Below are 26,434 nucleotides of genomic sequence, written 5' to 3'. Positions count from 1 at the left end.
CCGAGTTTCCAGCACAAAGACCTTTGAGTAGCTGCTGTAGGAAGAAGCATCTCGGGCCTGGTGTGTGGGGGCGAGGGGGAGACGGGTGCAGTTATTATGGTAAGCACAGCCATGGCCAACACAACTTAATCGACATTTCCAGATACCCCACACCAGAAATCAACGATCAGTTTCGTATTGCCATCTTCTGAGAAACTCTGTCTTAATGCAGCTGATACTTGTTCTCACTACAAATGAAATTTCTCAATAATAGTCCTTTCTTCTACTCAGTAATGTTGAGGAGTTAACAGCGCCCCCTCGAGGCTGTTGTAGGAGTTATAGCTGGTGGCGTCTGTGGCAGCAGTGCCCATCCCTCCCCCTCCAGAGCCTGGCTTCACAAGCCACTTTCAGTGTCAAGGTAGCTCCTATAACCTTTAAAGAGGGCCTTTTATTTTTCAGAGAGCTTTCCTTTCATTTGGTTTGATAATAATTTTGCTCAGAAACTTATCACAAGGACCAGCTACATTTGTAGGGCCCAGTGCAAAAATGGAAATGTAGGGCCCTTGTTAAAAAATGATCAGGCGTTCCAGGCACGCTCTCCCTCTGGGAGCACACCCGTGCCTTTCCCTTCCCCCTCTTCTTCCTCCACAAGCCTGCATCTCCTAAACTCTAAGGGTCCCATGAGACTTGCAACCTGGGGAGCAGTGGGCAGTGGCAGCTCGTCCTGGGCTCACCCCCTGAACCTGTCCCCAAGTCCCCCTTTTCTCTGACTGTCTGGAGAGCCACAGCAGCCCTGCCTACTCTTCTCTCCTGCTGCTCCTTCTATCCTAAGCCCTTCCTTGTTTCGCTGTCCCCAGCTTTAATAAAAGTACTCTCAAAAAAAATAAGAGTTCCAAAATTAAACCAAGAGTGGGGCCTTCTAAATTCAGGGCCTTGTGTGACTTCCTGGATAGTTGGTTACAGTGTTATTCACTCCTCCTGCCCCTGATGTCACACGTGGTCTGGGTCAAGGTTGCCTGAAGAGGGTGGCAGGTAATGTGACATGAGGGAAGCAGGTTCTATATCGGGGAGCCCAGCATTCTAGCCCTGAGCCTGGTCTTTCACTTCGGTCCTTGAAGCCTGCGGCCCTTCTGTGAGGGGCTGCTGTCACCTGACCATCCCACATTTATGATGCCTGCTCTTTCCCTTCCACCTGTAGAAATTCATCGAGTTTGAAGATGCCTTGGAACAAGAGAAGAAAGAGCTACAAATCCAGGTGGAACACTATGAGTTTCAGACCCGTCAGCTGGAACTGAAGGCCAAAAACTATGCAGATCAGAGTAAGTAGCAGCCTGAGCTTGAAATTGCATTGTTTCCAGACCTACTCGAGCTGAGCAGGATGTTGAGAGCCTTTGATTAGAGAGAGAGAGAGAAGGAGAGAGAGAGAGAGAGAGAGAGGACCCATTGGTAGCCTTATTTTATTTTCACTGGGACCCCCTCAACCATTATACTGCTATGTATTTCTGTAATCAGACTCTAATTCTTTGTGGAAATAACATAAATAATTAAGGTCCCTTTGATGACATAGCACTTTTGCATATACTGCAGTCTGACCCTAAATTAACACCCTGTGATCCTACCTGCCCTGTGGATCCTCGATTCTATGTGTGCTGTGTGCTGCAGTCTGTAGGCACTTTAATCTCTTCCAAGGATAACTAAGCTGTTACTCCACTTTGTGCAAATACCCCACTGCTCCTCCAAGCGTGGTCCCCTGGCCAGCAGTGCCAGCATCACCTGGAATATTAGGAGTACAGACTCCGAGGCCCCACCTGTCAGGTGAGGAATGGCCTCGACACCACAGCCTTGCCTGCACACCGCTGAGGAAAGATTGCTGCTTTGTAACCTGAAAGCTGGGCCTGATGATGCAGCCCCTGTCATGACAGTTTCTGGGCCGGGCGTGCAGCTGGCTGGTGCCTGTAGGAACACCCTGCTCCTTGCAGGGAGAGGCAGAGAAAGGGTTGGTGACTGTTTCTGTGGTAAGAACTATTCCTTTAGTTTTCGGAAGTCTTGTTTAAACTGTACTGTGAAAGTTAAGATGATTGGTGTGATTTCAGTCTCCTGTCGTTAGAGGTTTTGATTATTGAGACCTACTTTGCTGCTTTACCTAGTTCCCTTGGGTGGCAGGAGCTTTCATTTCTCTGAAAATTTCAGATAAAATCGGGAAGGAAAATGGTTGGGTGTGTTGGGTCTATCCCTATCCCAAACCAAGACTTGAAGGCCAGTACGTCATGGTGTGTTGGTGAGTTCTGGACAACCAGCAGGCTGTGGCTACATATATGTGCAAGCATGCTTATATTTGCAAACTGGAAGCCAACCAGAAGGCCCAGTTGAGGCATGCATAGGTAAGCCTTTCTATAGTTACACAGACTCCTTAACAGTCCCTTTACTTAGAATACTTTTCATATGTGAAACCTTTTCAGCTCTTATTAGAAGGAAAACGTGTAAACTCCAAATTACAGGCTGAAGTTGTTCGTTTGGTCAGCACCACAAGTGGAGGCCAGAGGAGAGAGGACACGCCTCCGGGTTCCTTCAGCCGGGCAGTGGCCTACACACCTGCCCCAGCGGAGGGCTTAGCCGAGGTCCTGGGCCTGTGATCCCTAAGTCCTTTTCAGGGGCTTGTGCCCTGACAGGCAGCCCCCTCCCCCAAGGCTGGAGCAGAGGCCAGGGGTCTTCCTCTGGCAGGGATTCTGTGTGTGCTGTGTGCTGCAGCCTGTAGGTACTTAGAGCTCTTCCAGGGATAACTAAGCTGTTACTCCGCTTTGTGCAAACACCCCACTGCTCCTCCAAGCGTGGTCCCCTGGCCAGCAGTGTCATCATCTGGAATTTTAGAAGTGTGGACTCTGAGGCCCCACCTGTCAGGTGGAGAATGACCTTGACCCTGTAGCCTCCAAGGACACTGCTAGGAAAGCCACACTAGGAATCATGGAACGAGAGCCTACGGACTGAATGAGATGTTGAGTAGTGTGTCGGATCAGTTTACAGCAGGCAGCAGGAAGTGGGGCAGGTAGAGGTGCTCACACACGGAGGACTGGGCGGGTGCCGGGAGGACCGCCACGTGAGTCCTGGCCCATGACTGTCCCGTGTCCTGTCCCTGGCTCTGCACACCAGCTGTCACCTGTTGGTGGGAATGCCAGGACAGAGTTGAAGTTTGAACAAAGGACCACAGACAGAAGGTGTTCGAGTCCAGTGGCTCACTTGCTCTGTTGCTGAGATGCAGGGGTGCGGTCCCCGCTGCCACTGTAGCTCCCAGTGAGGCCTTGGAGCAGTCAGGCGGCAGAGCATGCAGCCAGAGGGGACCATCCCGCATGTCACGTCACAGGGGCTGCCAATTTAGGGTGACACAGCTGGCAGCCTGAAGGTGGTATAATCATGACTTGGTTTTTCTAGCCCTCGGTACATGCGTGTAAGGGACACTTGTGTGTCTGTCATGTGTCTCGGGTGTTCTTTTGCTCTTTGACACATCTTAGAGGTTACTCACTTAGGGATTCTCCCTCTTTCCACAAGCCACTTGCTCACTTTTGGTCTACACTTGACACATCCTGTGAGGTTGCCTGCACCTTCAGAAGCTGCGATGTAATTTAAGCTTAGATAGTAACGTGCTGTGTGAGTGTTACCGTCCCGCATCTTTCTGTAGCAGAACTGAATAGCCTCACGTAACACAGCACATACAGTACACACACGTCCCAGACGAGTCCGAGTCTGTGTGCTGCCATCCCCAGCAGAGTCCCTCCTGCTCACGCTCCTGAGCTTCAGGGGCAGCGGCCTGCACCCGGCATGGGTTGGTCCTGGAACCCTACACCCACCGCCCAGTAAGTCCAGCGCAGCTAGGAGTTGTGAGAATTGGGTTGTGCGGTTGACAAACAACAGTTGTGTTTTCCAGTTTGCCGGTTGGAGGAGCGGGAGTCAGAAATGAAGAAGGAGTACAACGCTTTGCACCAACGACACACAGAGGTAGGTGTCCAGCCATGACCAGCGTCAGCCTCCAGCCCACACAGGCCAGGCACTGTGGCGGCCGCTCACCTTGGCTTGCCTCCTGGCCCTTTCTTTTCCTGGTGTTCTACTGTCAAGCCTGAAAGCTCAGGCTGGGCGGACTCCATTTTCCTGAGTTCTGTCATTATCTCCATCAGAGCACAGCAAGTTGAGAACAGCTTAGAGAGCGGAGTCGGAGAGGCCTTGGTCAGCAGGCATCACTCACGCACCTGTGTCCTTCTCCACAGATGATACAGACCTATGTGGAGCACATCGAGAGGTCCAAGATGCAGCAAGTTGGGGGGAACAGCCAGACCGAGAGCAGCCTGCCCGGGCGGAGGTAGGCAGGGCCGGAGCCTGCAGAGCCCAGTGGCCCCTTTTCCCAACCTGTGGACTCAGGAAGAGGGTTGTCTGGTCGGAGTGTGTGGTTAAGCTAAAAATGCGTCCTGAGATTCTCCCAGGCACTAGAGCAGGGTGAGGGATGGGGTGGGACCTGTGCTGGCTCATGTGGAGTCATGAAGGCCGTGGGGAAATCTTATGCAGTCCCTCCTAATACTTGCAGATTCCGTGTTTGTGGATTCGCCTACTCACTAAACCTTACCTGTAGACTCAGTATCAACATTTGCAGTCACTTGCAGACATGCACAGAGCAGTGAAAAGTTTGAATCACCCAACACGCACAGTGCCCGCTCCAGTCAAACAGGGTGTCACTTCCTGCTTGTCTCAGCCTCATGCAGAGACGCCAGAGGATGGAGACAGCCGGTACAGTGTTGTGCAAGGCACTTGGGGTCTGGACCTTGAGTGGGACTTGAAGCCCAGCTCTGGACCTGTTTATGGGACAGCTTTAGGTCACCAAACACGTCTGCACCTCATTTTATCTTTTTAAAAATAAAGCAAATAGAATCTACTAGGATGAGTTAGGAATTCCGATTCTAATCTACTAGAGGCCTGGTGCATGAAATTCGTGCAAGGAGCTCAGCCCCCGCTGCCGCAGCTTCATCCAGAAGGATGTCCGGTCTAATTAGCATATTACGCTTTTATTATTATAGATGCGAGCTGTGTATCTGTATATGCACCTACTTCTCTGGGATTAACGGTTCAGGGTTCACTAATTCAGTGTTCGTGGTGACTTTATAAAACAGATCCACTGAGGATCATGAGAATCGACTGTATGTGGCCGGGGAAGGGGTGGGGGGACACTTCAGTGACTGCCAGGTGGAGCCATACTCCTGCTGCTGGGCAGAGCAGCGCCAATGCCAGCAGACTCAAGAGGCCCTGGCTTGTCTGAGCTTAGGAGCTCAGTGCTGGTTCCTTAGGGGAGTGGAGAGAGACCTGCAGAGAGGCCTGGCTCCTTCTCTGTCTTCTGTTCCCTGTGGTCAGATAAAACCAGACCACAGCCCCCAGGGAGCAGATTGTCAGAGATCTCCAGGGTGTCGCCAGCTGGAGGGAGTTGGCCCATGAGAGACCAGAGTTGTTGACCTGGGACGAGGAGGTTGGTACCATTGTTCCAAGTCTCCAACAGGCAGGAGGATGGGCCGAGGTGGGAATCCCAGGCCCCACAAATTGTGCTCAGCCATTGGTCCATTTCCAGCCGTGGCCCCTTGTTCCTGCAGGTAAAAGCCTACAGCCCTAGTCAGGTCACATGTACGCCTTGTTGGCTACAGAAGTTTTTTTGTCCTGCCTCCACCAAGGATCACGTCTGTAAACAAGTAGACTCAGGTCCTTCCTCTGTGGGCGTCCTCAGTTACTCTCTGGGTCATTGTGGGCACAGCTGTTGTGTTTCTGTACTGGAGTCTTCAGATGTGAAGACAGAAGTATGTAGTGTGTGTGTGAGCCTAGTGGGGCCTGGGAAGGGTGGCCGTCGAGGGGTGCCCAGCATGGTGCGAGACAGTTGTACAGGGCAGTCTGAGCTGGGGCATCTCCAGTGCACACTGGGCACCTGGCCAGTCCCGAGCTGCAGCATTCTGGAGCCTTGAGGCCATTTCCCCACCAGCTTTCTGCAAGGCAGGAGCCACAGAGGTGTGACCTCTGAACTCAGGACTTAGAGGCCATGAGCATCTACGGTCCTCAGTCACAGCGGGCAGCACTCTGGGCCCCAGGGTCACTACAGAAATAGATATTCTTGGAACCTTGGGATGGTGTAGGCTCAGCCTAAAGCAGAAGCTGCCCATGCTCCACAGCTGGGCCCTGAGGTCCCAGCCATCATTGGGGCCAGATCTGACCTCTCGTGCCTCCTCTGCATGGAAGAGGTGCCGTGGTTGCAGGGTGGCTGTGCTTTCTGTGGAAGTCTCCATGTGGTGGAGGCAGGACCTTGTCTGGGGACCTGCTGTCAGTGTGTCGTGTGGCCCATGCCCTGAGCAGAGTCTGACGAGTGTGGCTCTGACCCTCCAGTTTCCTTGCTTCTCAGAGTTATGGTAGGTCAGCAGCCCCTCCCTAGGGAAGCCCCAGCCCCGTGGCGGGCACTGTCCTTTTGGACATGCGTGGGTGGCTCGCAGCGTCCCCTCTGAAGCCCCTCAGCAGCTCTTGAAGGCTGTGTTGGAGCTCCTCCCCCCCGGTAATTAGAACAGCTGGTCATAGAAGCCCCTCAACCTGTTTCATACGGCGGGTCGTTGGGTCTCTTCTGTCCATGCGGCCAGGTCAGATCCTGCTGCCGGGCCATGGCTACTTGTAACTCTGGGCGAGCGGGGCCTTTGGAGCCCAGAGTAGAGAGCGCCTGTGGGGTTAGTGCACGGCAGGGGCTTTCTCCACGCCTCGCTGGGCCTACGGGCGCCCCTTCATTTGTAAAACAGACCCACTGGCTGTCCTGGAGAGGTTGAGGCTCTGGCCCAGATTGCTGCATGCCTTGTCTCGATCTGATCTGCCAGGAGGGGATCGCTGGGGCCCAGGTGTACCCATTGATGGCTGTCACCTCCAGCCCTCAGCGCTCTCTGTTAATAGACTTTCCCGAGCCAGAGTTAACACCATGGCAGAGAGATGCCTGCCACAGCAAGCAGGGGCCTGGGGCTGCCAGCCACAGTCCTGCTGAGGTCCCCTCGCTGTGGAGAAGGGCGTGCTCCTGTGGGGGAGCAGGAAGCCGAGGGGTGGGGCCGTGCATTGGGGCGCCCCCGTTGCCCTGCCAGCCAGGTGGAGGCATTTAGCTTCATCACCAGCCTGCGGTTGGTTGCCCTGGGGTTGCTGCAACAGTTGTAGGGGCTCCCGCCTTCCATGCAGCCTCTTCTCCGTGGCCCAGACACTTGCTGGGAGCCAGATGTTCTGAGGGACATCATGTGTGTCTGACTTTGCCCCTGGACCTGTTTCCAGGTGAACAGACCTGGATGGCAGCCACCGCCTCGTGTTCTTAGAAAGAGCACCGGTGGCCATGGGGGAAGCCTGAGCCTCTGTCACAGTGCTGGCTGCTGGCCTTTGTGACTGTGCTGCTTCATTGACGGGTTAAGGGAAGGCCCTGCCTGTCGCCCTGGACCCCTCTTCTCTGGGGTGTAGCCTCTCCTGCTGCAGCTCGGGATCTTTTAGGGACACACGTGTCTGTCCACCCAGCTTCTTCATTCAGACTCTCCAGCTCCCACCATAGGGCTCATCCTTAGTGCTGGGGAGCCTCTGGTCGCCCCTGTCCCCAGGCAGGCGTTTTCCTTCACTCCTGGCTTGGTTTCCTGGATTGTGTGTCTTTAGAACAAAACCCAGTGTGTGCTTGAAACACCTGGTTCGGTCCATGGACGTAGGCATGTGTGGCTGTGTGCTCCGTCCCTGCATGCTGAGTACACACGTGTGCTGAGCCATCTGGAGAGGACACGTGCCCACCGCCCTGTGCTGACTACATGTGTGACCTGCTGCACAGGCCTCGTTTGGGCCTTTATCCACGCTGAGGGTCATGTGTCTGTGTGTCACGTGTCTGTTGCATGTAGATATGTGCGTGTTTTGGCATCTGTCTCTGGAGTGTAGAGTGGGTGCCTGTGTCACCGCACACGTACTCTGTGTGAGCAGATGTGCGACTGGAGCTCCCTGATGTTCTAACGCTGTCTTCTTGTCTTGCTCTCTGTGCTGTCACTGCTGTCTGCTGGCCCTGTGTCTGTCGCTGTCCCACAGTCCTCGTCAGTCGTGGAGGAAAAGGTAAAGCCTGTGCAGTGTTCACGCTGTCGTGCCAGGCGCTTGGGGGCCTTTGGGGTCGGGAGAGTTTGTCACTAAGATGCTGGTGGTTCTTAATTATAAGCACAGGAGGTTCGTGGTTCCCCTCGACACTTGCTGCAGCACTGTTACAGACCACAGCCTCCTGACGGGGCGTTTATAGGGCCACGACACTGAGGAGGCCGCTGGTTGGCCCAAGGTCCTCGAGACAGCCCCAGAGTAGATACTGGCACCGTGACTCCACTCAGCAAACATCCACCCATCGACAGATGGGGCTGTGCATCCAAAGCCCAGGGCTGGCATTGCCGTGGTCGGTAGTGGGTGGGGTGGAGACCCTGGGCTCTGGTGTCAGAGCCCTGGGCCCAGAGCCAGGGGCGTGACTATGACCCCACAGATAGCGTGACCCCCTTGGGCTAAAGCCCCTGAAGTGGACAAGCATAGGCATCCCGCGGGCGCTGCAGGGATATAATGAGGGACACGCTGCCAAGCTTCAGACAGGGCTCTGGCCTCAGTCAGCAATGCTGCAAGTGCTAACCTGGCTCAGAGCCATTTGCGATTCTGTGGGGAACAGCAAGGAGATGATCAGACAGAATTCCTGGTGATGATTTCTGTCGGGGGAGAGTGGCTGTCTGTCTCTGGATATAGTGTGTGTCTGCACAAAGAGCTATGGAAGCAGGTGTTGGACAAGTGTCCCTGTCCTTTAAAGCAAGATGCTCACACTCTGTCCCTGCTGTCACCCTGTAGCATCTGGTGACAGCCAGCGTCGAACTTGTCTGGGGCCAAAGGACCCATTGTGTACATTTCACCCAAGGCCAGAGCCAGCAGGAGAGGGGCCCCAAGAAGGAAAAGTGGACAAAGGACAGGCTGGGAGGCCCTGAGGGAGCAGATGGGAGTTGCAGCCCATCCTCACCTGGCCCCGCCCCTCCAGGGCTGTGCTGAGCATGTGGCCAAGGCTGCCTTCCCAGGTGCCTCAGGCCTTGCGGGCTGTGCCAGAGCCAGAGTGAGGGCTGAGCTGTGGGCCTCTGAGATCTTGATGGATCTGCAGACTCAAACCTTCCCAACTTAACGTCGTCCTTAGGATCTGAGTTTTTCAGCTTTTAGTGACATGTCCAAGAAAGCCTCCTCTGTGACAGGTGATGAGGGCTGTGTGCAGTACCTCCTGAGAGGCCTAGGCCCTGAGCGTGCCCCTCTGCGTGACTCCCGCAGGCATCGATGGCCCAGCCCCTTGGGAGCACACTGCTCCTCTGGTTCTGTCCCTGCCCCCGTGGTACTGCCAGGTCCCTGCGGGTCCAGGGAGCCTGCTCTGCAGGAAGCAGCATCTTCCTGAACAGGACAGGAGCCAGGCACGGAGGGGACAAAGCAGCACGCGCCTCACGAGCTCTGTGTTTCTCCCTGCATCGGGCCCAGCCACAGAGACCCCTGCCCGGAGTTGGACTTCATGAGGCCGTCTCCCCGGCCATAGTCAGTTCTGGTCAACGGGGCTGCTCTGCTCCCCTCCTCACTTGCATCCGCCAGGCACCACAGGGAAGCCGTCATCTCTCTCCAGAACAGTCCAGCCTCTGGACCCAGCACCTTGGACCCCTTAGGAAGCCCCCCTCTCCCCACCCCTCCAGCCTCTGTCTCCGGGGATTGAGCTCTGAGCATGAGAGGCTGTGGTTTGAGGGACTGCAATTCTTGGCCTAAACAGCTCTGAGCAGCGTGGGCTCTGTGGATGACAGTCCCTGGGTGCAGTGTGTCTGTCCTGGGGCAGAGTGGGAGCTGGCCTTGTCTCCACTACCTGGTGCCTGACGTGGAGCTCCCGTGGAGGAGGGTTTCTGCCCTCACTGGTTCTAAGGCCCACGTCTTGTCACAGACAAGCCCACGTCAGGCTTTGAGCTTCACTCTACAAGTCCAGGCTACCAGACACCCCCTTTCCTAGTGTAGCTTTGAAAACCCCTCTCTGGTGCCAGTGCTCCATGACAGCGGGGACACGGCACCGAGCCAGAGAAGGGTGCCCAGGGGACTGCGAGGGGCGACCCAGCAGAAGGGCAGGGCTCTCTTACTCTGTACTTTGTTCAAGCACTTTTTCCAATGAGTTCTCATGAAAGGACAAAGGGGTGGGGGAGGGGCCAAATAACAGGGAACAGGGGCAGCAAGAGTTGTTTTTTTCTAACTGGCGCCATGATGTGAGTCTGGGCTCATAAGGAGACCGTCATTGTAACAGTTGCCACTCCCAGGAACCGTCAGTGCTGGCCATGATGCTGAAGGGCCCTTCGCTGGTACTGCTGTGGGGTGTCTTAGTATACACAGCAGATGTCTAAAATCAAAAGAACTAAACATGATAAGTCACAGTGGACAGGAAAGTATTCTGTGGGATCACAGTGAAGCAGAGATTCCCCTGAATTTGCAAATACCTGGATTAAAGAGTGGCTGTGGACAGGAGGGGCAGGAGCTGTGATGGGCTTCCCAGAAGACCACGCCCTGCCCACCGCGGGCCTCTCCATGAGCCAGGCCAGGGGTGTCATGTAGAACCGCTCTGTGCAGAATAGGCATCTGCATGTGCAGAGGGTCAGTTCTCATTTCATGAGCCACCATCTGACCGTCCACTTCCTGTCCTCCCTCACATTTCAGCAGGAAGGAGCGCCCCACCTCTCTGAATGTCTTCCCCCTGACCGACGGCATGGTACGTGCACAGATGGGGGGCAAGCTCGTGCCTTCGGGGGACCACTGGCACCTGAGTGACCTCGGCCAGCTGCAGTTCAGCTCCACCTACCAGGTTTTGTAGCCGTGCTGTGGAGTGAGGTCTTCTCCCTGTCGCCCCATGTCCATTCAGGAGTCCAGTCTTTGCATACAACCCTTTGCAGCTTTTCCTGGGTTAGTGGGACCCCTCCCGCAGGTGTGACAACAATGAAGAAACTGGACCAGCTCAGAAGGGCATGGTCTTGTATTGGCACCTCCTAGTCCAGGCCAACCCCCTCTGTAGTTCGGTGGCCCATCTGTTAGGGCTGAGCTTGGCGACCGTCCCCCAAACACACCCCACAGTACCCGCCTGTGGCCAGCCCTGATGCCAGCCCAGAGTGCACTGAGCTCTGGTATCTGAGGTTTGCACAGCAACCAGGAGAGTCACAGGCAGGAGGCAGCTTCTCTTCTCTGGGCTGTGCTCACCCCCTGCACATGCCAATGGCTTCCGGCTCTCTGAGTTTGAGAAGCCGATCTCCTGGGTGTGCACAGCTAACCAGGGAATGCACCCCGGAATGGGGGGCCTTGAGAAAACGGAGGGCAGGAACTTCCCATGGCCCATCACTCGTTCGGGGCCCCTGGTCACTTGCAGCCCGTTTTAGTCTGAGCTCAGCCTGTCTGGCGGAGGCAGGCTGTGGCAGGACAGGACACTGACCCCCTTGCCAGGTAAGGATGCCACCCTCAGGGGTGGAGGGGTGACGCTGGGCCCGGTGAACTTCCTGCAGAGCCTATCGGGAGACGCCTGCAGGAGGCAACGGGCTTCGGCATCTGGGCAGGGTTGGGTGTGGACATGGGGCCCAGATGTCCTGGAAGTTTCCTTCCTGCTGTAGCTCCTCGCTGACTGTGCTCGCCTCTGGGTGCCTGGCTTGCCTGCAGGAGGCAGCTTCAAGCTGTGACTCCACTGGCTTCTACTTCTGCTCCAGGGAGTGAGCATGTCTCTGTGACATTTGACTCAGGCGCTCACCTGCCAGTTGTGGGCCATCCTACCAGTAGGTGGGGGCTGTGGGGTCCCAGCTATCCCCACCATTCAGGCCAGACTTGGCCATGTAAGCCAACTGCTCCCACTCTCACTCAGACGAAAACTGAGCTTGCTGCTGGGGCTTCCCTGGGAGCTCAGAAACCACGGGCCTCAGAAACCTCCGGGGCCCTCGCAGTCCGGCCTCCCGGGCCCCTTTCTCCTGCCGCGCCTGAGCCCGCTTTTCTCTCATGACACCTGTTCTCTCTCCTCCTATGCTGTCTGACACCGTCTTTCTCTTAATAAATCACAGTGTTTTATGTTTTAGTTCTTAGGTGTGTTCTATTTTATTTTTAATTTTTTCAAACAATTATTTAAGTTCTTTTAATTTCATGTTCTAGGTTTTAAGGTTTTTCTAATTTCTTAATTTTGTTGTTGTTTTTGTTTTGTTTATTTGTTTTTATGTACTGTATTTTCAGTGTTTTAACCAAACAATTGTGGCTACTCATGGTGAGGAAAGACCGCTAAGAGTGTGGGTCTTTGCATTTGGAGGTCACTGCTACACGTTGATGTTTAGGAGGTTGAGAGGTTTGCCTTTAGGTAAGTGGTGGCCAGGGGAGTGTCCCGGGGGTAAGTGGTGGACCATAGGGTAACGGAGAGCTAAGGGCGCTTGGGGGCGTCCTGGTTTGTCGCAGAATTTCCCACCGTGATTACCAGGGTCAAGGAGACCCACAGAAAAACCACAGACACAAGTTTGAGAGTCGCAGGTAGGCTGGGAAACATGGCCGATGCAGAAGGCGGCTGGAAGGTGTGGTTCTGTGAGAGGGGCCTCCTGCACCTGACCTCCCTGGTCTTCCTGGAATTCCCCCACCTGGTCTCCTGCACCCTCTCGCGAGTGCTAGCACAAGACCTGGTGGCAGCAGAGCACCCCTCCCCAAAGGACGCCAGTGCCTCTGACGTGTAGAGGGCAGAGCACCTGGGGAGCCATCACAGGAGCTTTCAGTGTGCGTCAGTGCTGTGAAAGGAAAGGAGTTTTCCTTCTCAGTTGGACCCTAAACTGTAGAACCCGAATCCTTTTTGAAATGTATTAAAAGAGGTGCATCTAAGGAGGGTGGGACAAGCCCTCAAGAGGGCTTCTCACCTCTGCATCTCGACTAGCAGGGCTGTGGGGCTGTCCTGTGCTCTGTGGGATGTGGAGGGGCACCCCCGGGCTCCACCCACTCCATGCAAGAGCACTTAACCCCCTCAAGTGTCTCCAGATGTCACAGGCGTCCCCTGGGACATGGCCTCCCAGGTCAGAAAACCCTGCCTAGAGGAGGATGTGGAACTGTGATTCCTGGTAGAGAAGCCTTGGGGGCCTGTTAGATGAAGCTGGAAATTGCTGTCCCAGGGAGAGGCAGTGTCCTGCCTGGGCCTGGCTGGAATAGATAGATCTCAGAAGTCTCCAACCAGCGCTGGCTCCTGGTCACAGGCAGTGTAGGTGGGTCCCAGCATTCATCCAGCTTTCTGGAGCGGGCGGGACACCCCCTCATCAGCCCCTCCCCGGTTAAGAAGTTCCCTTGGAAGTGTGCCCTCTGGAGAAACCGTGTGCCCTGGCACCGTAGGGCAGGCGATGTGCACCGTGAGCCGCCTCTCAGCCGCACCCCCACCCCAGGAGCTTCAGCCCTCCTGAGACCATGCCCTTCTCGGCACCATGGAAGGGGACGGGCCGAGGGGAACTGCTGCCCACAGGCTGCAGAGAGGCTCTGGGCACCTGCTCGGTGACTCGATTATCGATAGACGAGGGGGGGCTATTTTTATTGTGATTGTCCAATGGTCCCCTGAGGGAAGGCTGCAGGAGAAGTGTTTGCTCCACATCCTATACTGATTCAAGTGGAACGTGTTCTCTCCAAGAAAACCTTAAGGTTAACAGTCGATTGCAGATTTAATTACCTGGTCTTTTTCACTCCTGGGACATTTTGGGGGTGTCCCGTTCTGTGGAAATGGGATTTCAGTTTGTACTTGCGTAGATGTCTGGAGTAGACTGTGGTCCCTTTGAGCTGTGGAGGTTGAGCATTACATATCCCCTGCTGTGTCTGTTTGGGAGGCCATGACAGGCAGAACTGGGGAGGTGCGCACCCCCTCACAGCTCCTGACTAGCCAGGGTGGGAAGCAGGATACAGGAGTGGGTGGGACAGCCAGCCAGTGCCAAGCAGCAGAGTGAGAACTGGGTCAGAAGGCCTCCTCCCTGGCCCCGTTAGAGCCCTCCGCCCACCCTGGGCGGCAACTTGTTTCTGACCATCCACTGGCTGCAAAGGGTTGCCTGCCATATCTGTGTAGCTCCATGTCCATCACATGCGGCATCATCGGGGAGTGTGCAAGCTGAAAGCCCCCATTTAAACCATTTACATAAGGTGGTGGCTGCCTCCTGAAAGCCAGAGGCAGTGGCTAGATGAGCCACGTGACTAGGTCACGAGGAATCGGCCCGACGGGAGAGCAGGGGTCCACCTGTCCCAGTTCGGATGCTGTTTCATTATGGTCAAGTGGCAAAGAAGCCAAGTGAGGGGCCTCATCCAGAGCCCCGGGGTGGGGGGGGTGTGCACAACGAGCTCCCCCTCTTCCTGTGTTTGGCCCTAGTGTCCCCAGGATGAGATGTCCGAGTCGGGCCAGTCCTCAGTGGCTGCCACCCCCAGCACCACAGGCACCAAGTCCAACACACCCACGTCCTCCGTGCCCTCGGCCGCCGTCACCCCCCTCAGCGAGAGCCTGCAGCCCCTGGGGGATTATGGCACCGGCACCAAGAGCAGCAAGCGGGCTCGGGAGAAGCGCAACAGCCGCCACATGGAGGTCCAGGTCACGCAGGAGATGCGGAACGTCAGCATAGGTACCGAGCCTACCAGGCACTCCCTAGGCGGTGCAGCCACCATCCACTTGCCACCTGCTCTCCTGCCCTCCCTACCCTCATTGGTCCGGGAAGATTTCTCTCCTTCCTACATATTGTCATTTTGGAAGATGTATTAGTCCAATCGGATTGCCATAATAAACACCACAAACTGGGCACGCTAACCACAGACATTTATTTCTCTCAGTTCCGGAGGCCAGAAGTCAGAGATCAGGGTGTGGGCAGGGCCGATTTCTCCTGAGGCCATCTCCTCCCTGTGTGTGTACATGGTCCTCCCTCGGTGTGTCTTCATCCTAATCCCCTCTTTTTAGAAGAACATAGTCAGATGGGAGCAGGGCTCACCCTAACGGCCCCATCTTACCCTGATCAACTCTTTAAACACAGTCACTTTCTGAGGTCCTGGGGGCTAGGGCTTCAATGTGTGAATTTGGGGGATACAATTCAACTCAGCTTCTAACAGCAACCACCACCATCCAGCAGATGCGTCTAGGGAAAAGGGGGAGAAAAATTGGGACGGTGTCCTGTTCACAGGAGATCGTGAGAAGGAGGCACAGTTCTGGGGGACAGCCCCACCCGCCACCAGCCTGGGAAAAATCCTTTCCTGAGGGTGTCTCCCTGGCAGTAGTCTAGGAGGGGTCTCTAGACCTGGGGCCAGAGGACGACCGTGAGTAATGCAGGGAACTTCAGGCACCCTCCTGACCCCTGTCCCCCTCTGTCCCCCAGGCATGGGCAGCAGTGACGAGTGGTCTGATGTTCCAGACATTATCGACTCCACCCCGGAGCTGGAGCCCCGCCTCGACCGCACTGGCAACAGGTACTCACTGGGCCCAGGGCCGGGTCCTCGTCAGCTCAGCATTCACCTCAGGAGTCGCTGCCCTTGCTGAGGGGTCCCCACAGCCTCTCACAGTGGGAGGATGTCGGGCTGACCGCTGCCCCCTACCACGCCTGCACCTGCACCAGCACCAGCAGTGTTGGCTTTGAGTGCCTGTGTAGGGTGTTGCTTGGGCCCATGGATGTTGCCCACTCACTCTGCCATTCCCCGCTGCGTGTCCACACAGCCCGACCCAGGGGATTGTCAACAAGGCTTTTGGCATCAACACTGATTCCCTGTACCACGAGCTGTCGACCGCGGGGTCCGAGGTCATCGGGGACGTGGACGAAGGGGCCGACCTGCTAGGTAAACACAAGCTGTCTCGTGACCCTAGGGCCCTGGGCTGTTGTTGGTTTCATTTGTCATGAAAGCCAAGTCTCTGTCAGCTGTGAGCTAGAACTTCTTCCTACAATTTTATTCACATATAATTCACACACCATAAAACTCAGCCCCTTACAGAATACTCAGCGTTGTGCCTCTACCTAGTTTTAGAACAATTCTCACCCAGGAAGACACCCATGCTAATTAGCACCAGCCTGGAGCACCGCCCCTGCCCACAGGCAGTCCACTCCCTAGGAGTGTGTGAAGGGCAGGCTGTTGCCAGCTCCTCCATCCAAAAGGAAAATGCCAGGCAGGTCAGTGTGCCTCTGCGCCCCCAGCACCTTGGTCTCCACCAGAGCTCCCTGCGCCTGGGTCTGATGTGGGTGCAGAGCTGGCCACTCGATACAGACTGGCTCCTGGTCCTCCCTCCATCCCAGGGTGGCCATCAGGCATGTAGAGCACCTGGGTTTTGCCAGGCAGCTGCTGGTACCCAAGGACTGCCCATATGCTTCGAAGCCAGGCAGGCGGGAAGTCAGTGTCGCCTCGGGAGTCTCAGTGGGGTTCAAACCTGGCCCTGATCGTGTGTTCGTGTGCTCCCCACCCCAACCTCTGAAGACCCCTAACCCCAACCGTCTGACCAGAGCCCGAGTCTTAAGAAGCAGCCTAGTCCCCCAAGCCAGGCTGTGGGAAGAGCTCCAGGACCTCGGGGACTACAGCTCAGCGCCTCCTCCCCACTGAGCCCTGGCAGGGTGGGCTGCGGGGCGGAGTGTGGCTGTGTTTCCAGGGAGCAGTGGTTCTGTGGTCCTCTCCCCACACCCAGCTCCCCTGAAGTGGCTCACAGGGAAAGGGCTACTCTGTCCCACTGCTCGGGCAGGAGCGGCATCTGCAACCGGGGCAGCCGCCTCAAAGGTGCACAAGGCACGTTGGGGCGGAAGCTGCTCTCCTCCCCCAGAGTCTTCGAGGGCTGCCTTCTGCGTCGTGATCTGTAGTTCGCTGTCTGCTCACATTGAAGGGCTTTTATTGCTCGTCTTTCTGTGGCTGTCACTTCACTGATGAACACTGACGCCCCAGATCGGTCTGGGCTCCCATGCTGGGCACTTCGTGTGGTCACACGGTCCCCAGGGTCACAGCGGCCTTCCGGCTGCACCGGCTGGCAGGCCTGGGCCTGCGTGGAAGAGTCGCGTTGGTGTTTTCAGTCTGGCAGGTTGTCACTTTCTTCGTCTTGGGGTAGCCTCTTGGTTGTGTTCATATGTTGATTGTCTTGGGGTAGGGAACACCTGTGAGCATAATTAATTGGAGTGTTAGCCAGCACCTCCTGTGTCTGAAATGCAAATTTTTTCAGCTAATTTTTAAATTGTGGTAAAATACACATGAAATTTATCATCTTGTGCAGTTTTGAGTGTATATTGTAAATTACGTTCTTACTCAGTGGTGAAAGACTGAAATCTTTTCGTCTAAGATTAGGAACAGTATGTCCACTTTCGTCAATATGTACTTTTAATGGAATTTTTATCATAAGCATTGTAAAAATATATATTTATAAATATACAAAAGCTATTAATATTCAGAAAAATCTAATTAGGGGCAATCACGAGTAGTATTTTGATGTCCTTCCACTCTTTTTTACATAGTTCAGATTATGACATAAATATTCTGTTTTTAGGCATTTTTTAATTTTGGAAAAATGATACATGCATATTATAATAGTCAGATAATATCAGAAATTACCGAGAAGAGAGTGAAAACCAAAGGACAGCCCTCGCCCCCCCCCCCCCCATGCTGTGATGAGTGTTTTCATGTCTTGGTGACACTCTTGCAGGCACCGTAGATCACACGGGTGTGCGTGGTCAGCTCATTTCTCCTTTTCTTTGTGGATGATGTTGCCATTTCCCTGAGCTTCTAATAATGGTCTACACTTTTTAACTGTTTCCTCGTGTGACTGCAAGTTACCCAGGCAGCTCTCTCTGGGTTCTGAGTTTTGCTGTCTGAACACTGCTGTCATGGACGCCTGTGGGCGCGCATCATTGCCCACATCTCTGATGGTCTTTTTTTTTTTTTTTTTTTTATTGCTTAAAGTATTACAAAGGGTATTACATATGTGTCCATTTTATCACCCCGCCCTAGACAGTCCCCCAGCCTCCCCTATGCCCCAGTGTCTTATGTCCATTGGTTATGCTTATATGCATGCATACAAGTCCTTTAGTTGATCTCTTACCCCCCTACCTCCTGCCCCCCAACCCTCCCCGGCCTTCCCGCTGCAGTTTGACAATCTGTTTGAGGCAGCTCTGCCTCTGTATCTATTATTGTTCAAAAGTTTATAATGGTCTCTATTATCCATGAATGAGTGAGATCATGTGGTATTTTTCCTTCATTGACTGGCTTATTTCACTTAGCATAATGGTCTCCAGTTCCATCCATGACGTTGCAAACGGTAAGAGTTCCTTCCTTTTTAGAGCAGCATAGTATTCCATCGTGTAGATGTACCACAGTTTTCTAATCCATTCATCTACTGATGGGCACTTAGGCTGTTTCCAGATCTTAGCTATGGTGAATTGTGCTGCTATGAACATAGGGGTGCATATATCCTTTCTGATTGGTGTTTCTGGTTTCTTGGGATATATTCCTAGAAGTGGGATCACAGGGTCAAATGGGAGTTCCATTTTCATTTTTTTAAGGAAACTCCATACTGTCTTCCATAGTGGCTGCACCAGTCTGCATTCCCACCAGCAGTGCACAAGCGTTCCTTTTTCTCCACATCCTCTCCAGCACTTGTCGTTTGTTGATTTGTTGATGATAGCCAGTCTGACAGGTGTGAGATGGTACCTCATTATTGTTTTGATTTGCATCTCTCGGATGATTAGTGACTTTGAGCATGTTTTCATATGTCTCTTGGCTTTCTGAATGTCCTCTTTTGAAAGGTGTCTATTTAGGTCCTTTGCCCATTTTTTGATTGGATTGTTTATCTTCCTTTTGTTAAGTTGTATGAGTTCCCTATAAATTTTGGAGATTAGGCCCTTATCAGATATGACATTGGCAAATATGTTTTCCCACACAGTGGGTTTTCTCGTTGTTTTGTTGATGGTTTCTTTTGCTGTGCAGAAGCTTTTTATTTTGATGTAGTCCCATTTGTTCATTTTCTCTTTAGTTTCAAGTGCCCTAGGAGCTGTATCAGTGAAGAAATTGCTTCGGCATATGTCTGAGATTTTGTTGCCTTTGGATTCTTCTAGAATTTTTATGGTTTCCTGTCGTACATTTAAGTCCTTTATCCATTTTGAGTTTATTTTTGTGTATGGTGTAAGTTGGTGGTCTAGTTTCATTTTCTTGCATATATCTGTCCAATTTTCCCAACACCATTTATTGAAGAGACTATCTTGGCTCCATTGAATGTTCTTGCCTCCTTTGTCAAATATTAATTGAGCATACTGGTTCGGGCCGATTTCTGGGCTCTCTATTCTATTCCATTGATCTATATGCCTATTCTTGTGCCAGTACCAGGCAGTTTTGAGAACGGTGGCTTTATAATACAGCTTGATATCTGGTATTGAGATCCCACCGACTTTGTTCTTTTTCAGGATTGCTGCAGCTATTCGGGGTCTTTTTTTATTCCAGATGAATTTTTGGAGAGTTCGTTCTAGATCTCTGAAGTATGCCGTTGGTATTTTAATGGGAAGTGCGTTGAATTTATAGATTGCTTTGGGTAGTATGGACATTTTAATGATGTTGATTCTACCAATCCACGAACACGGTATGTTCTTCCATCTGTTTATGTCTTCCTCTATCTCTTTTTTCAACGTCCTGTAGTTTTCTGAGTAGAGGTCTTTTACCTCTTTAGTTAAGTTTATTCCTAGGTAGCTTAATTTTTTTGGTGCGATGGTAAACGGGATTGTTTTTATAATCTCTCTTTCTGAAAGTTCACTATTGGTGTATAGAAATGCCTCAGATTTCTTGGGGTTAATTTTGTATCCTGCTACATTGCCAAATTCGTGTATTAAGTCTAGTAGCTTTTTGATGGAGTCTCTAGGGTTTTGTATGTATAATATCATGTCATCTGCAAATAAGGACAGTTTTACTTCCTCTTTTCCAATTTGGATGCCTTTTATTTCTTCTTCTTGCCGAATTGCAATGGCTAACACTTCCAGTACTATGTTGAACAGGAGTGGTGAGAGGGGGCATCCCTGTCTTGTTCCTGTTCTTAGGGGAAATGGTGTTAGTTTTTGTCCATTGAGTATGATGTTGGCTGTGGGCCTGTCATATATGGCTTTTATTATGTTGAGGTATGATCCATCTACTCCCACCTTGCTGAGAGTTTTTATCAAAAATGGGTGTTGAATTTTGTCAAATGCTTTTTCTGCATCAATTGATATGACCATGTGGTTTTTTTCTTTCAGTTTGTTTATGTGATGTATCACGTTTATTGATTTGCGGATATTGTACCATCCTTGCATCCCTGGGATAAATCCTACTTGGTCATGGTGTATGATCTTTCTGATGTACTGCTGGATCCGATTTGCTAAGATTTTGTTGAGGATTTTGGCATCTATGTTCATGAGGGATATTGGCCTGTAATTCTCTTTCATTGTGTTGTCTTTACCTGGTTTTGGTATTAGGGTGATGCTGGCTTCATAGAATGAGCTTGGAAGTGTTCCTTCCTCTTGAATTTTTTTTAGTAGTCTGAGGAGGATAGGTTTTAGTTCTTCCTTGAATGTTTGGTAAAACTCCCCTGTGAAGCCGTCTGGTCCTGGGCTTTTGTTTGATGGAAGCTTTTTGATGACTGATTCAATTTCTTCGATAGTTATTGGCCTGTTGAGATTTTTAGATTCTTCCTGATTGAGTTTTGGAGTGTTGTATTTTTCTAGGAATATGTCCATTTCCTCCAGGTTGTCTAGTTTGTTGGAGTAGAGCTGTCCATAGTATTTTTTAACAATCATTTGTATTTCTGTGGGGTCTGTTGTTATTTCGCCTCTATCGTTTCTGATTTTGTTTATTTGGGTCCTCTCTCTTTGCTTCTTGGTGAGTCTGGCTAGAGGTTTGTCAATCTTGTTTATCCTTTCAAAGAACCAGCTCTTGGTTTCATTGATTTTCTGTATTGTTTTTTTGGTCTCTATGTCATTTATTTCTGCTCTAATCTTTATTATCTCCTTCCTTCTGCTCACTCTGGGGTTTTCTTGTTGCTCTCTTTCTAATTCTTTGAGTTGTAGAGTTAGCTGATTTACTACCATTTTTTCTTGTTTTTTGAGATAGGCCTGTAGAGCTATAAACTTCCCTCTCAGGACTGCTTTCATTGTGTCCCATAGGTTTTGGATTGTTGTGTTTTCATTGTCATTAGTTTCCAGGATGTTTTGAATTTCTTCTTTGATTTCATTGGTAATCCAATCAATATTTAATAGCATGCTATTCAGCTTCCAGGTGTTTGAGTATTTTGGGTTGTTTTTATTGTAGTTTATTTCTAATATTATGCCATCGTGGTCTGAGAAGATGCTTTTTATGATTTCAATCTTCTTGAATTTGGGGATACTTTGCTTGTGACCCAATATATGGTCTATTTTTGAAAATGTGTCATGAGCACTTGAGTAGAATGTATATTCCGTGGCACTGGGGTGAAGTGTTCTGAAGATGTCTATTAAGTCCATCTGATCTAGTGAGTCATTTAGGATTGCTGTATCTTTGCTGATTGTTTGTCTAGAGGACTTATCCAGTGCTGTCAGTGGTGTATTAAAGTCCCCTACTATGATTGTATTATTGTTGATCTCTCCTTTGATATCTTCCAGGAGTTTTTTTATGAATTTGGGTGCTCCTGCATTGGGTGCATATATGTTTACCAGGGTTATATCTTCTTGTTGAATTGATCCCTTTAGTATTATGAAGTGGCCTTCCTTATCTCTTGTTATGGCCTTCACTTTGAGGTCTATTTTGTCCGATATAAGTATTGCTACCCCAGCTTTCTTTTCCTTTCCATTTGCCTGAAAGATATTTTTCCATCCTTTCACTTTCAGTCTGTGTGAGTCCCTTCTAATGAGGTGGGTTTCTTGTAGACAGCAGATGTATGGGTCATGTTTTTTTATCCATTCAGCCACTCGATGTCTTTTGGTTGGAGCATTTAGTCCGTTTACGTTTAAAGTTATTATTGAAAGGTACTTATTTGTAGCCATTTCTTTTTGTGTGTGTGTGGCTGTTTTCTTTCTGAGCTTTTTATTATTTTTATACCAGTCCCTTTAGCATTCCTTGCATTGCTGGCTTGGTGGTGATAAACTCCCTTAGCCTTTTTTTGTCTGTGAAGCTTCTTATTTCCCCTTCAAGTTTGAATGATAGCCTTGCTGGATAGAGTATTCTTGGATTCAGTCCTTTGCTTTGCATCACTTTGTAAATTTCTGTCCATTCTTTTCTGGCCTGATGTGTTTCTGTTGAGAAATCATTTGACAATCTAATGGGAGATCCCTTGTATGTAACTTTCCGTCTCTCTCTTGCAGCCTGTAAGATTCTCTCTTTGTCCTGAACATTTGCCATGGTAATTATGATGTGTCTTGGTGTGGGTCTTTTCGGGTTCACCTTGTTTGGGACTCTCTGGGCTTGTGTGACTTTTTTCTTCCCCACCTCAGGGAAGTTTTCTGATATTATTTCTTCCAATAGGTTTTCTAATCCTTGTTCATCCTTCTGTTGTTCTGGTACCCCTATTATTCGTATGTTGTTTCGTTTCATGTTGTCCCAAAGCTCCCTTAGACTCTCCTCCTGTCTTTTCATTTTTTTCTCCAATTGCAGTACATTTTGGGTATGTTTTGCTTCCTTGTCTTCTAATTCACTAATTCGGTCCTCCGCTTCTCCTAGTCTACTGTTGATACTTTCAATGGAGTTTTTCATTGCAGCTATATCACTTTTCATTTCTTCTTGGGTCTTACTTAAGTTGTTGATTTTTTCATCTGTTTCTTCTAGCTTCTTCCATATGTTATCGATTTTTTCATCTGTTTCTTCTTGCTTCTTGCAGAGGATGTCGATTTTTTCCTCCATCCGGTTTATGCACTCTAGGACCCTTATTCTGAATTCTTTGTCTGTCATGTTGCATGCCTCTGTATTACTTAGCTGCTTTTCTGGAGAGTCCTCCTTCTCTTTCCTTTGGGGGTTTCTTTGTCTACCCATGTTTGATCTCACTGACATATCTAGACGTTGAGTCGTTCAGTGGTTGCTCCCTTGGTGGCAGTGACTCCTTGGTCTGTGGTTGCTCTTCGGGCGGTTGCGGTAGCAGCTGCTCTTCAGTTGGCAGCAGCTCCTCTGGTGTGTGCTGTTCACAGCTGAGGTGGCTCTTCTGGCTGGTTGGGCGAGGCTTCACATACAGCTGCTGTTCCTCAGCAGAGGGTGTGGTGCTCTGGAGGTTGCTGTAGCTTCGATCTGCTGCGTTGATTTAAAGGCACAAAATACAACACAACAAGGCACCACGTACCCGGCAGTATACACAAATATATTCACGATATTAATAACCCCAAATAAAGGTGACCACCCGAATTAAGAGAATTAGGGGATAAGGAGGATGGAAGGGAAAAAGATAAAAGAGAGAGAGAGAAAAAAAAGAAAAGTAGGGACCAAAAAAAGGAGTGCAAAAATGAAATTGGGAAAAAGGAGGGGGGGGGGGAAGCGAGAAAAGAAAAGACAAGGAAAAAAAAAAAAGGAGAAAAAAGAAAAAAGAAAAGTAAATAAAAGCGAAAAGAGAGAATGAAGTGGAAGAGGGGAAGAGACTTTTAATATGAGGAGAATACTCCTATAGAACCGCCATTAATCCCAACAGATTCCAGCAACAGCTCCCTGGAGATGAATGCAAACTAGAAACAACCAATAATATAACGATGAAAATAGAATGGAAAACACTAATCCCAAAACAAAGAGAAAATAAAATGGCACTTTAAAAAATGGTAAAATGGTAGCAGTAATAATACTGGTTAAAAATAAGAAGGTAGTAGTTAAAAGGGTAAAATGAGGTGATGGAAAAAGAAGAAAAAAAAAAAAAGAAAAGAAAAAAAAAAGAAGAAGAAAAAAATTGGTTTCTTAGTTAAAAGGTGAAAAAAGAAAAAAAAAAAAAAAAAAAAGAATTGCAGTAGTGAAGGTCCTTTGGTTCTTCTATTCTTCAGTGTGGCTCGCCTTAGACCTGCCAGGTATTCAGGAGAGTGTTGGGTTTCCCTGCGATACACTGTTCCTCTGTGTTGTAAACCACAGTCCTTATTTTAAAGCAAGCTGCATTTGTTTCCCAGACTGCCTTATTTTGTGTTTAGCAAAGAGTCAGTTTGTGGGTCAGCCTCTGGGTGGCAGTGTTCTGGGGTTGGCCTCTGAGGCTATAGGGCCTCTCTGACCAGTGGAAGTTCACTGCCCAGAGCTGGCTGCGTAATAGTTAGTTACCGGCGCTGTGTTGTTGCTGGGATTGAAAATCCCTCTATAGGCCAGACCCTGTTAACTCCCAGGGACTGATCAGATTATTTTAATCCTTGATCTCCTACAGGGTGGAATCTGGGTGTGGCTGTGCTCCTTGCCTGGGGGCTGGGGGGAGGAGTCTCACTCTCTGGAGAGAATGTCTGCCCCAGACCTGGGCTCGGGGGTGTCTCAGCACTCAATTCGCTGCCACCTCTCCCGGCCCCCCTTCTCTCCTCAGTCTCTCCCCAGATTCCACTCCTCCGCACACTCTCCCTCTCTTCAGCGCAGGTGAGTGTCTGTATCCGAAATGTCCGATGAACAGGATTCAGTGAAAACAAACAAACAAACGCCGGCCGCGGAAACGGGAAAGGCTCGGTTTCTGTAAGCTTCTTCTCTTACTGGGACTGCATGGTCTGGTCAGCTCTTCAGGCTGCCCCCTTTAGGCTCAGTCCTCCGTGATCACAGAACCCAGCTCTCAACTCCCCCGGCGGAGCCAGGAATCCCCCGGTTCTCCTTTCCCCCGTCAGGGGCTGTGCCTGTCCCAAGGGACGCGGCTGTCTGCCACGCGGTCTCACTCCGACTCTCTGGGCTCAGAGGTCTGGCAAACTTTCCTGCCCAAAACCCTGGTTTTTTTTACCTTTCCACGGGAGTTCTGCTCTTCCCGGCTGCAAACCGTCTCACCGGCTGAGCAATTTCGCCAATTCGGTGTGGATGCTATTAGTTTCAGCTGCTCTCTCCATTTGCTCCGGGACAGGACCTGGGACGCGTCTGCCTATATCGCCGCCATCTTCCTCCTCTCCCTCTGATGGTCTTTGTAGCTCAGATTTTTGGACGTGGGAACCTCAAGGTGGAGGGTGTGACTCTTGAGGGCTGGCTACACGTTGCTTTCCCAGAGGCTGCCTCCCTTGCTTTGTACTCACACCAGTAGGGGCAGGGCCTGGCTGTCAGGCAGGTGTACCGTGGGAAGGCCACACGTCAGCGTTAGAAGGCATAGGAGTCAAAAGGCTGTTACCCAGTCACGCACACTGCATCCTGGAGTAGCACCTCTGCCCGGCCAACCTCGCAGGCTACAACCCTACAGGCCGGCGAGGGAGGCCCGGGGAGCACGCCTGTGTGCTGAGAACCGGCACAGCACATCAGGACGCTCTCTTGAGCTTTTGGGAATTTGATAAATACATAAAAGCCTCCTCCCAGAAAAGCATGGAGGGGGTCAGAGGCCACCGCTGGCCAGGAAGGGGTGGGAAATAGAATGCAGGGAGGCGGAGCAGGGTCCCACCGCACCTGTACCTATCTCCAGGAGCACCCGCATTTTATGTGCACAGCCACCATTAGTCCACCATACCGCTCGCATCCTCACTTTATAGATGAAGAAACGGAGGTTCCGGAGGGTGAGATAAAAGGACAGAGCCAGGACTCGAACCCAGGTCCAACCCAGAATGGAAGCCCTGACTCTGACCAACCACTGTGCTTTTTTAAGAGAGCTTTATTGAGATGGAGTTTCACTCCATACCGTTCACCCACTTAGAGCGTATCCAATGGCTGTGAGCATTTCAGAGCTGTACAGTCATCAGCACATAACTTGAGAACATTTTACCCTCCAAGGGGAAACCTGTTAGCAGTCACTCCCCGCCCCTCCCCAGCCTGCAGCACTCACTCTTCTACTTCCTGGCGATACTTTTGTGTCTTTTGGACGTTTCTTATCACTTGGTCTTTCCTGTCTGGCTGGGCTCGTTTAGCATGGTGCCATTGAGGTTCACCCAGGCTGGAGTAGATTTCAGAACTTCATTCCTTTTTATAGCGTAGTGGTCAGTTGTCTGGATGGATCACCCTTCCACTGATGGACGTGCGGGTCATTCCCACTTTTGCCTGTCGTCTCTGGTGCTCCTGCTACACTTTTGGCCCCTCACGTGATTCTGTAGGAGTGCTGACCAGCCTCCTCATTGCCCGTGACCCTGGGTGGCCTGCCTGTCCGTCTGCCTGCAGCAGAGCTCTCCTCACTGGTGGGCCTCTTCACGTGACCGTTCCCTCCCTCCCTTCTTGGAGCCCTGTGTGGCCACGTCCTGTGGTCATCATTGACTCCCGATTTAGGCAGCATCACTCCAAATGTCACTTTCGTACAAAATCTCCATAAACAGTGATGGGAGGAAAAAATGATGAACTAGAAACTGCACATTAGTGAATTTTACCTGGA

At 51.2% G+C, this 26,434-nt stretch overlaps 1 protein-coding gene across 2 annotated transcripts in view; it reads left to right on the top strand.

Annotated features, from left to right (window-relative positions):
• MAPK8IP3 (mitogen-activated protein kinase 8 interacting protein 3) overlaps positions 1–26,434 on the top strand; it is a 58,925-nt gene that overhangs the window by 13,934 nt on the left and 18,557 nt on the right. For both annotated transcript variants that reach the window (XM_081088699.1, XM_081088698.1), the window contains exons 2-8: positions 1,178–1,298; positions 3,899–3,969; positions 4,236–4,327; positions 10,717–10,861; positions 14,396–14,642; positions 15,384–15,474; positions 15,719–15,855. In XM_081088699.1, the coding sequence (XP_080944825.1) occupies positions 1,178–1,298; positions 3,899–3,969; positions 4,236–4,327; positions 10,717–10,861; positions 14,396–14,642; positions 15,384–15,474; positions 15,719–15,855 (904 nt within the window). The remainder of the gene's footprint in view (positions 1–1,177; positions 1,299–3,898; positions 3,970–4,235; positions 4,328–10,716; positions 10,862–14,395; positions 14,643–15,383; positions 15,475–15,718; positions 15,856–26,434) is intronic.

Source organism: Myotis nattereri (assembly GCF_964212035.1).
Source record: "Myotis nattereri genome assembly, chromosome: 4".
NCBI classification, from domain to species: domain Eukaryota; kingdom Metazoa; phylum Chordata; class Mammalia; order Chiroptera; family Vespertilionidae; genus Myotis; species Myotis nattereri.
The sequence above is the reverse complement of the archived record's forward strand: the minus strand, read 5'-3'. Positions and strand labels throughout refer to the sequence as shown.